The sequence below is a fragment of the Aedes albopictus genome, chromosome 3 (genome assembly GCF_035046485.1).
Source record: "Aedes albopictus strain Foshan chromosome 3, AalbF5, whole genome shotgun sequence".
NCBI classification, from domain to species: Eukaryota; Metazoa; Arthropoda; class Insecta; order Diptera; family Culicidae; genus Aedes; species Aedes albopictus.
Genome location: NC_085138.1, coordinates 230,173,928 through 230,186,072, shown reverse-complemented (window position 1 = coordinate 230,186,072; position 12,145 = coordinate 230,173,928). Strand labels below are relative to the sequence as shown.

At 36.2% G+C, this 12,145-nt stretch overlaps 1 protein-coding gene and 1 long non-coding RNA gene across 5 annotated transcripts in view; one reads left to right on the top strand and one right to left on the bottom strand.

Moving 5' to 3' along the window:
* Positions 1 to 1,496: 1,496 nt before the first annotated feature.
* LOC109399598 (protein strawberry notch) overlaps positions 1,497 to 12,145 on the top strand; it is a 28,182-nt gene continuing 17,533 nt past the window's right edge. For all 4 annotated transcript variants that reach the window (XM_062859379.1, XM_062859378.1, XM_062859377.1 and 1 more), the window contains exon 1: positions 1,497 to 1,802. In XM_062859379.1, the coding sequence (XP_062715363.1) occupies positions 1,791 to 1,802 (12 nt within the window). In that variant the 5' untranslated portion in view covers positions 1,497 to 1,790. The remainder of the gene's footprint in view (positions 1,803 to 12,145) is intronic.
* Positions 7,467 to 10,260, bottom strand: LOC109429054 (uncharacterized). The gene is made up of 2 exons (XR_003898777.2): positions 7,829 to 10,260; positions 7,467 to 7,762 (listed from the first exon to the last, which is right to left on the bottom strand). It is a non-coding gene; the product is annotated as an uncharacterized LOC109429054 (long non-coding RNA).

The window sequence follows — 12,145 nt, the reverse complement described above, 5'->3', positions numbered from 1 at the left end:
GTCGTATCATCTATGTATCATCCAGTTTACGATAACACGTATGATCAGAAAATGATACACTGTTGAATAGGAGGCAATCAGTGAAGTACTAGATTGAAAGTAGTGAGCTGGATTTTAGTATGGTGAGATGATCAATTCTTCAATTCTGCAATGAAATGGAGCAAACAGCGTGGGTTATATGATTTCTTGACTAATTTGATGCTATTTGAGCAAAAGTTTGGGTAACTGTGATGTTGTATTATTTATTTCTTGCAACTTCAACAACACAATTACCCAAACTTTTGCTCAAATAGCATCGAGAACAGCATAAAATTGGGCATGAAATCATATAACCCACGCTGTTTGCTCCATTTCATTGCAGAAATGGAGAATACACTGAAAGGCGGCTTGCAGTAATGACAAGCATAACAATGTTTTTAAATTTACCATGGCAAAACATGATCATCGACCCACCAACGCTTCTTGTGTGCGTTTTGTTTCTTCTCCCATCAACCGGTTCGATAGCCGAGTGGTAGCGTGCGAGCCTGGTGGTGTCAAGGTTCTTGGTTCAAATCCGGTTGCCAACAGAAACTTTTTTTAATTGAAAATCGAGTCCATGGTAAAATTGAAAACATAATTCTGTTGAATTGAAACGAAAATCATTCTGCACAATTTTAGTGGCGTTGTGTATTTAAATTGACCCTCAGAATAGTAATTTTCACCGCAAGCCGCCGTTCAGTGTAGGACGCAATCAGTGAAGTACTAGATTGAAAGTAGTGAGCTGGATTTTTGTATGGTGAGATGATCAATTCTCCATTTCTGCAATAAAAAGGTGCAAACAGCGTAGGTTATATGATTTCTTGACTAATTTAATGCTGTTTGAGCAAAAGTTTGGATAACTGTGTTGTTGAAGTTGCAAGAAAAAATAATACAGCAACCCAGTTATCCAAACTTTTGCTCAAACAGCATCAAATTAGCCAATAAATCATATAACCCACGCTGTTTGCACCATTTCATTGCAGAAATGGAGAATTGATCATCTCACCATACAAAAATTCAGCTCACTACTTTCAATCTAGTACTTCACTGATTGCGTCCTATTGATCATCTCACCATACAAAAATCCAGCTCACTACTTTCAATCTAGTACTTCACTGATTGCTTCCTATTGTGTATGATACCGTTTTATTCGGGATTGAGTGAATGTTTGTATTAGTGTGCTCTGGTTGCGCATGATAAGCGGCATCAAAATCCGATCACCGTAGCATCCCCGTGATCGAAATGCACTGCCTGCACAAATTTGACACTTGATTGCTTTTTAATTGCAAACACGTGTCAAATTTTGCAATTAGCGGACTTGCAACCAAAAAGCATTGCAATTAGCGGGTTTGCAACGAGCGAACGGGCGCTGTACGTAATGCACGTAACGTTTACTCGACGAGATGTGAACGGGTAAACCGACGCATTTTTGCGTCGTCGCCAGTCTGTCACCGTCACCGTCGTCCTGTCGCTGTCAGACGCGCAGTTTCATTCGGAAGACAGCTCGGTTCGGTCGCGTAATCATTAGGCTCTCACAGAGCACGGGTCGTCACAGTAGGCTCACGGGTTGACAAAAAAATCTATTTTTTTTTGTGTGCAAGTGAAAAACGAAGATTTTGCACTTTTCCAAGGAGTTTTCGCAAGTGACTCGATTGGGAACGCAGAGTTTACGGATTGTTGTACTGTTCGAAGACGCGAGTGAAGTGAAAATCCAGGTGGAAGTTAAGAAAAAATCCAAGTTCAATTCCTGGTACAGTGGGAGAAAAAAAAACATGAGCAGAATGGTGAGTTTCTTTTTTGTTTTGTCCTACGAAAAGAGCGTCGTGTTCAGTTCAGATGCGTTTTGATTTCATTGCATCACATTTCTCTTTATTATGATGCATTTGGAAAGTAAAAAGCAAAAAGTTAGCAATAAAAAAATAATTCAAAACGTAAAAAGTAACATAACCAAGAAAAAAAAATATTTTGATCCACTCACACTCACACATTCAAGCGGCAAACGAGTGCGATCGGAAATGTCACTCCCACTGTGTGGAAGCACCTGCTCAGCTGTTCCTCCGGAACGGCACATTTCGGTGGAAAATGCTTGAAATCCAGCCCGACCGGAGCTGGTTTCCCGTTGGGTGTGGTTTTGCTTTATCGATCGCCGTCCCAGACAGCTATAGGCTGGAGTTTGGTCGAGGGTTGTAGAAGGAAATTTTCTTAGCGCCCACCACAGCGCGGCAGCCTGTCGCGCTCGCATCGTGGGATGGGGGAATATTTCCACATTGTCGCTAACCACACCGTTTGCACGTTGTGTTGTATAGTTATGTACGGGTACATAATCGTTCGCCGCCGCCGCGCGGTTCAAAGGAAGTGGAAGGAAGCAGCATAACACATGGAAGGACATATGGGTTTTGGGGAGCATGTAGTATCAAGTGTTTTTTTAGATTATTTTTTTGTTTTTAATTTAAACCAATATTTCTGGTATACCTATTATATAGTATATCATTTTGTTAAAAAAAAATCTCGAAAAAAATAACAGGATAAAGGCTAATTGGGGATCATTCCACGTTGAATATATTGAAATTACACATAATATGCAAATTGAGTTTCAAACATGATTATGTTCATTTATTCAATCACTTATTATAGCACAAGGGCATGGATTTAACGAGCAGGGTCGGGGTGAGTTGGCCAAGTCGAATGCAGAAAACAACGTTGAGTCTTTCGCACATCGTATAGTCAGAATGATTCTGATTATACTACACTAGTTCCATTAAAATATCATAGTCCAATCGTGTTTATATGCCAAAAAATGATTTTTGAAAAAAAATGTTGTTTTTGCGTTGATTTTGAACCGTCGGGTTAATTGAGCGAGCACCTTATTTTCAATGTAGAATTTATATCACCTAACGTAATACAAACTTAATTTGCTTCGATTGATATTGAATCATATAGGGAACGTTCATAAATTACGTTCAACATTTGGGGGAGGGGGGGGGCTGCTAGAAAAGTGTAACAGTACGTGTATGAGTTATAGCGAAATAGTGTGGCAGAGGGGGGAGGGGAGAGGGGGGTCTAGAAATCCCGAAAAACGATGGACGTAATATATGAACCGTCCCAGGTCGGACTCGATTATCCGGGTGACACCAAAATTATTTTACCCCGGGTAATCGAACCACCCGGATAATCGAGCCATGCTTTTTATCCTTCTTACATCCATAAGAAGAGTATAAATACCGCTCGAAAAAACGACTTTCGATCCGAGGCCCGCAGAGCCGAGTCTCATCATATACCAATCAACTCAGCTCGACCAACTGATCAAATGTCTGTGCGTGTATAAACTTTTTGAGATTTTTAACAAAATGTATCATAATAAATATCTCAGCCGTCTGTCAACCGATTTGGGTTCTCTTGGCACCAAATAAAAGCTACAGCATCCTAGTAAATCGCCCAAAAATTGTATTTCGATTGGACATTTGGTTACAGAGATATCTTTCAAAGAGTACTTAGTACTTATACAACTAAACTTTTTGAGATTTTTGTCCAAGTGCATCATAATAAATATTTCAGCCGTCTGTCAACCGATTTTGGTTCTCCTGGCACCAAATGAAAGCTACAAGATCCTAGTATGGTACCTGTACCAGTTATCGCACTACCTATACCTAAGAAGAAATCAAGAAGGGTCAAAAACTAGTTTTTAGTATTTATTACCGCGTGTGCCAATGATAAGAACCCTGTACCAGTTATGGACACATTTGTTAAATTGGGTTCCACTTCGCACTATTTACGTGCATTCCTTGGCTTATGGGATTAGCCATAACTGGTACACTATGGCGAAATAGGGTGCAAGGAAGCCGAAAAATTAAGAAAAATGATTTTGGTTCCGTTTCGGTTCCTGAGTATCTGTGCAAAATTTGAGCACGATCGGTTGCATCTACACTTTGCGCATTGCAATTGAAATTTGTATGGGATTTTATATGGAAAAACATACTTTTTTGCATTTTTGTCATAAGTTGAAAAAGTTTGTCTGAAACTTTTTAACCGATACTGCAAAATGATGGCCTAGGATGTTCTGAAAAACTTTGTTGAAGACCGCAAAGCGATCCGATGCTTGTGAAAATAGTTATGACCAACGAACTGCATGCATGAGTTTATGTTTTAACATGTAAAGGAATAACAATAGCAACAAAATCATGCTGTTTCGCCTAGCAATGCCAACGCTATATCTTTTTTCATAAGCATCAGATCACTTCGCGGTCTTCGACAAAGTTTTTCAGGACACCCTAGGCTATGCTTTCACTTTATCGGTAACGTGGTTTTAGAAAAGTTCGAGCTTGTTATAGGAGAAATGCAAAAAAGTGTGTTTTCCCATGTAAAACCCCATACAAACTTCAAACGCGATGCGCAAAACGTAGGCATAACTGATCGTGCCCAAATTTTGCGCACTTATTTGGGACCTGAAATGGGATCAAAAAAGCTTTGATCTGATGGGATACCATTGAATTTTTCATTTTTCCATATAAACGATGACCCACTCTATTGGGTACGTTTCTGTTGCCTTGCCACTTTAATTTCCAGAACCTCCAGATGAAATTACTTGAGAAATATACAGGGTGTTAGGTTCGTGAGTGCAAACTTTTTAAAGGGTGATAGAGGACCATAAATGGTAAAACAATTGTTCTACGCATATGGTCAAATCTCAATCGTTACGTAGTTATTGAACTTTCTATATTTTTGATTATTATTGCCTTAACTGGCTATAACTTGAAAATGGTCAAACTTATCGCAGTTTTTGACCCTTATTCAAAAGATTATTGAATTTGAATAGTTAAATAATTAAGTTTTCTAGAGCAAAGTAACTCAAAATAGTGTGTTTTAATTTGTTTTTGTCAATTCTCTTTGAAACATGCGTTATAAATTAAAATTCCTTCTCCGGCAAAATTGTAGCTCCTGTTCCACTCTACAATTCGTTCTTTGACACCAAACGTCTATCTCTTATCGTTTTCTTGCAATTTCGGTTTAAATGTGCGGCACAGTGCGCAAAAAAGTGCTTACCTTGACAGTTGCAAATTTATGATCTGAAATACGATGTTTACATCGAAATTACAAGAAAACGATAAGAGACAGAAGTTTGATGTCAAAGAACGAATTGTAGAGCAAAGCAGGGGTCGCAACTTTCCCTAAGAAAGAATTTTAATTTATTACGCATTTTTCAAAGATAATTGACAAAAACCAATTAAAACACGCTACTTTTGAGCTATTTGCTCTAGAAAACTTAGTTTTTACTAAACCAATCGATTCAAAGATGCCATTTGATAGAAAATTCAATAATCTTTCAAATAAGGGTAAAAAAAATCTGCGATACGTTTGACCATTTTCATGTTATAGCCAGTTAAGACAATAAGAGTCAAAAACATGGGAAGTTCAATAACTACGTAACGGTTAAGATTTGACCATATGCGCAGAACAATTTTTTCACCATTTTTCCCTGGCCAAGATCACAGGGTTCGACGGTATTAAAATGAAGGATGTTAATTGTAATTCTTGTAATGAAAATATCTCCTTTAACACTTTAATGCGCCTCCAACGGTTCATTGCGAACCGGCTGCTACAGATGGAGGAGTATGGCTGATTTATCAGAAATGCTCGATAAACAGGAGGGACCTACTGGGGCCTAGTAGATTCTATACCCAGAAAAAAGTTCCGGTCGATTGAGTCTGGGAAGGTTTCCAGAGTCGTTGTGAATCATTAATGCAAATTTTTGTGTTTTGTGACGAGTATCGGAATCTTTTTTGAGTCAGCAGACTTTGAGCTGTTTCCTGGGCTTCCCATTATTCGGTTAATTTTAACAAATACATGAGCATGAGCATGAGCGGTTAATTTTAACAAATACACTATACAAATACAAATTTAATTCAAATATGAAATAATTAGTAGTATCTCGCGTATTCAATTTGCTAATATGTACTTCGACTTTGACTAACGTAGACTATTTATGACAAATTAGAAATTTTTAAATTTTTCGACTGAGTGTATGAAAGGTTTTCTTTAATATGGACTTATTTGGACCGATGCTGATAGTGCTAGGGATGTGGACGAAAGACAACTTTCAAAGATAATAAAAACAATATTAACCCTCTAATACCCAATCCCTCCTGTAGACGGGGTATAGTTTGAGCATTTTTGTAATTTTTGTTTCGTGGAAAATCAATTTTTCAATATTTTTGGCTGATATTTAGGACTGTTCTGTATATCTCTAAATGGTTTTTGGTGTATTTTAAAGCGTATTTACATTTTTTAAAAATCATTGAAAAATTGATGTTTTAGTCACCTTTTGAAAGTCATTGTTTATTTTGTATTGAATCGCTACAATTAACACATTTAAAATTTTTCCCAAATCATTCTATCCTTGTTTAATAGTTTAAGGGAATCGAATACACTCTAAAATTATTTTCCTTAGAATTACACAGAAAACAAAATTTGCTGCGAAAAAAAATTAAAATAATATTTCAACAATACTCGTAAAATCTCAAAATGTTTTCATCTTAAAAAATCCGTTCCCCAAATTGGGTTTTTAAATTTTGAAAAATGTATTGATTTTTTGATTCTATTAGAAAGAGCACCTTTTTCTGAGCCACTATGACTTTATTCAGATTTTTAGAGCTTTATTTTGGTACCTAAAATCAATTTCAAAGAGATTTTTCGAAATCATCTTTTGACAGCTGGGCAACTGCTTGACAGCTCCGCGCAGTACAAATACAACGAGGGGTGATTCGACAAATCGCTCCCATACAAACTTCAAATTTATTTTTAAATAGGTTCCCGGGCTCCAAAAATCATGAAAATTTGGATTTCGGCTAAGTTTGGCATGTAGATTCAGAATATGGAGTTATCTCAACACCCCTAAAGAAGCCAATTGGCTTCCAGGAAAAATACAAAGGTGTGGGGATGTTCAAAAATAAAAATTAGAAAAATCAAAAACTGAAATTCACGAAATCGAGAATTAAAAAGAATCATCTTCTAAAACATGTTTAAATCGATTTTAGATGACGAAAAATGATATGTAGATCAAAATCAAAAATTTGGGTATTAGAGGGTTAAAATGAGGATCAACGAAAATGGACATATTTAACAAACACATCGACTATCTAACAGATCATAGGCACACCAAAGATTACTAAATTATAGGGCACAGCATAAATATGAACAATAACATTCTTTAAACCTTGACATGACAAAAAAATCAAATACAAAATTGGCCATATGACAACACCGAAACATTCACACCTTCTATCGTAACCTTCTGAGTCAGTACGCAACAGTGTCTTACTGCACTGTAAGATCAAAGTACTCTTTAAAGGGTGAAAGAGTACCCATTTCGAGAGTAACTAGGTGAACTCATAAAAAGAGTAAACGACCTTTACCCTTAAAAGAGTAAGAGACCTTTACCCAATTTAAAACAATACGTACGAGAATACTTTATTTTATCCAAATACAATAGGAAATGATCATAAATGACTACACTTTAACACTACTTGTAATGCGAAAACATTGTTTTAAAGTGCTTCATTGTGAGGCCGATCTTGCACCAATCCTTACTTCGCTTTTGAACTATACTGCAGTAATTGTCCCCGGAAAGTAATTGTGCTGCATTCGCTTGTCGAGATGTTCCGGAGGATCTTTCGTATGGTGGGGGAATCTTTTGGCATCCCAAGCTAGATCCCAAATTCTGGAAGGATATCGGCGTTTCAAATAAAACCTGCAATAAAAGAGTTATTTTCTCGATGATTAGAGCATGTTTCAAATATGTATAAACAGGACTTACCATCATTTCTGCAACTTCAGTTTTCTAACTTTGACGAAAATCTAATTTAAGATCTGTTCCTGCTGCTTTACCGAAAGGAGGACAGAGAAAAAGTTCAAGATGTTTTTCACCCACAAATGGGTAAGAGCTCCATTCATCAAACAGGGCAAAATTTACTCTTTTCGCAAAATTTAAAATTACCCTGTTTTTTGACAGCTCCATACATCTGCAAAAAATGGGTACGTTTTGCACTTTAAAGGGTAATGCAGAGTTCGCAGTGTGGACGACATGTTTCGTGCACGGCTGGTGAACTGCTTCTGAAGGATCACGTTCTCTATCCTATCCAAAGGCCTAGTGAACTGTCGTTGTCCGCGCAATCGCGAGACGCTTGTGCGCACAATGATGGGAGAGGTTTCTACGTCCGTCGGCGTGCCGCTAGGAACCTTCAAAAAAAAAAAAACAATTTTTTCACCATTTATGGTCCTCTATCACCCTTTAAAAAGTATGCACTCAGGAGCCTAACACCCTGTATAGAGGAAATCCCGAAAAAAGTACTGGGGAAATATCTGGAGCAGTTCCAGGAGGAATCACAACAATATTGGTATGAAATGGGTTGATAAATTTCAGCATGAATCTCAGGAGAATTCAGAAGCAATACACGCAGAGAAATTTCATCTTATTGAATCAAAAAAAAATATTTTTGAAGCTCATTATTGTTATAAACAGACTTTGAATTCTACAATTTTATTTTGTTCATTCAACTATAAAATTTGTTGTTTTCAATACGACAGCTGAACGAGACAAAAATTGTAAATAAAAAAAAATATTTTTTTTGTTTGAAATACTTTTTTATTTTTAATTCTAAAAAAATATTCTAGATCCAAAAAATGTTCACGTCTAAATGGCAGGCAGCTGACATACTAGTGTATGTGAAAAAGATTGCAACTTTGTAAGTGCCATCTGCCAAATTTTGAGCGTTGTTGGCACCAGGGATGAGAAATGTACTGGAAAAAACGGTTACCGGCTGTACATTTGACATTTTTCTACACGAAAAATAGGCCCAGCCAAACTCAAACTGTTCGAAAAATAAATGTCATAACATTTTTTTTTCCAGCAGCCTTCTTCATCGAAATGGTTTCCAAGCGCGAGAGCGCCGGTACTCGAGCACAACGACGACAAAAATTTCTGTCTCTCCCATTTTCGCATTTTTCTGCGTTGCAAACCGCTTCTAGACAAACTTCTTTATATGCATCACAAAGCTAGGAGTGTGCTCTAGCTATTTGTGCAAACAGATTCAAATTATTCACTAAAACAAATGAATGAGTTATTAGCAGTTGAAAATATTTAACATTTTTCGCAATCACCCGCCTCGGCATGACTGCTCATAAATATTTTTGTGGGGAAGCGAAAACTATCAAGCGCCAGCTTGACTGCCGACGGCGCGGCTGCTGATGGTATTGGTGCTGCCGTTGTTTTGTTTTTATTTTACTGTCGGTATCGATGAACGGAAAAGAGAAAAAAGTATTTTTGCCATACCTGGTTGGCACCTCCAACCATGAGGAAAATCACGCTAACCGATAATTTATGATCGATCATGTTTGGGCAATATCGGAAAGCGTCAAGCGTCCATAACGTAGAAAGTGATTCACAATTATTGATCAATTTTCAAGAGCAGTTGTGGCTATAATGAACAACGCGAAAAAGATTTTTCTGCATGTAGTTTTTCGTATAGGAATACCAAGAGGTAACCCTGAAAAAAATCCAAGAGGAACCCCATGTAAATTCATAGACGATGCCCAATTGGGAAATCTAATAGAGGAATTCTAGAGTAATTCCTTTATGAGTAATAACTGAAGACATTAATAGATTTATATTTTAAGAAATTCCTAGAAAAATCCCTGAAGAAATTCTAAAATGAATTCTTGAAAAAATCCTTAGGAAAATCGCTAGAATTATTTATCAGTAGGTCCTCTTGCCCCAGGAGCCCCCGTTATCATCCATTTGGGAAATTTGTGCCATCCGTAGATTTATTCGTGGATGAATGCACGGAATAATTCATGTAGGAATTATTGCAGAAATATCTACTGAAATCTCTGAATGCATCAATAGAGGTGTTCCTGTAGAAATTACTGAATAGAGTCCTGCAGGAACATCAGCAAGAATTTCTGGAGAAATTCCAGTAGGAGTTCCTGACGCATTTTTTTGGGGTATCATAGGAAGAATGCATGAACCATTTTTTTTTTATTCCTTGTTGGGTATATAAGTCACTGCGACCTGTTTTTAGATCTATTGTGACAATGAACCATTATTAGGAAAATATCTGAAAAGGTTCTTTTATAGAAATTAAAAGAAAATGTTGTAAAGGAACTCCAGCAGAAGTTACTGGATCAATCAAAGCAAATATATATTGTACATGTAGAAATTCCAGCATGATTTCTAAAAAGAACCCCTGGGAAAATCCCTGGATAAATCCATCTAGCAATTCTAGGAGGAACTATTAGAGAAATCCTTGTAGAATTTTTCGGAAAAAAGTCCTGCGGGAATCCCAGCAGGAGTTCCAGAAATAATCTCAAGAAAAGCTTCTGGAGGAATTACAGGAGCAGGGATGGAAAGTGTCGCGGAATTGCATGAAAAAAAAAATGTGATGACATTTTTTCTATTTACACCACTTTCGGTGTAAATTTCTGTTCGTCCGCATAACCAGTCCCCATAACGCTTATTAGTTATGTATGGATAATCAATGATGTCACCGATTTCCGACAAAATGCAATGAAATTAACAAATAACGAAATTACATTTTTATGACATTTCCCATTCCTACACAGGAGGAATGCCTGGAAAAATTCTTAAAGAGAAATATCTGAATAGATCGGTATAGATTGATTGATTGATTTGTTTTTATTTAAGAGACTTTCAGCCCTTGTTCGGTATAGAATCGCCGGAAGATTTCCTGGAAGAATTCTGGGAAGAGAAAATTATTATATATATTAGGAAAAAAAGGCCTACAAGAAGCGAATCATGAATACAACCGTTTCTGCAACATCCGACAGGGGCAAAATTTTGCCAATTGAACTTGAGTAAACACAAAATCCGGTTGTAACAATGTTTGGCAGAATCAAGAATACCAATGGTTGATAATAATGATAGAGGGTTTAATCTTGGTTTGAATCAAAGCAAACATAACTTAGGAAGAACCAAATAATTTAGGTAAAAAAATTGAAAAAAAAAAACATTTGTTTTGAATAGAACCCCAACGCCGAAACAAAATATGTTTACCTTGGAGCAATAAAAATCGAGCTATGAAAGTCAACCAAAATCTTGGTTGCTTCAAACTATTTAGTTTGATTTCTCTCTGTGATGAGATGCAAAATGTAATTGCGTACCACCCAGTGCTCTATATGTGTTATTATCAGCAGAATATATTGAAGCAAACCAAGATAGGGGATAGAAAAAATGACAGGGACAGGCAAAATTTTCACCCCTCAAAAAATTTCAGGTAGCTGTAACTTTTCGAAAAGTGCATCAAATATTCTCAAATTTTAACTGTAAGTTGATCATTTAGTTGTGTATTAGTGGTCCAATTTTGGAAAAGATCGAGCCATTCTGCACGAAGCTATAAAGATTGTAAGAAAAAGGTATATTTATCCGATAGCCAACTTTGAGCTGTTATATCTCCAGATTCAATGAACCGAATGAAATGAAATTTTGACCAATTATGACTTACATAATGAGCTTTAAAAAACTTTTGACGTAACTTAACATTCTTAACACAAAAGAAAATTATAACGGTTAGATTATTTTTCTAATAAAACACAAAATTATTCAAAACTTCAACATCGTTTCAAAATTCAATATGCAAATTATAGTTCATTTTAATTCTCTCTAAATGACTTATATATAAATGTGTTTTGAAGGAAAGTAACAACATAGCCGACAATAAATTGAGAAAGTAAGGGGATGCATATTAAAAATGGATCAATTTACTAAAAAATCGTGAAATAAATGAAATCGCTATAACTTTTTCCCTTGTTAAAAATTTCAAGTTAAGTCAAACGTTTTTTAGAGTTCATTATGTAAGTCATGAATGGTCATAAATTCATTGAAATCAGTTCATTGAACACGGAGATATAAAAGCTCAAAGTAGGCTATCGGATAATGTTACCTTTTCTACAATTTTTTAAAACTCCGTGTAGAATACCCCGAACGTTTTCAAATATTGACCACTATTTTACAACTTGTTGATGAACTTACATAAAAAATTTGAGAATATTCGATGCACTTTTCGAAAAGTTACAGCTAGTTGAACATTTTTTGAAAAGTGAAAATTTTGCCTGTCCC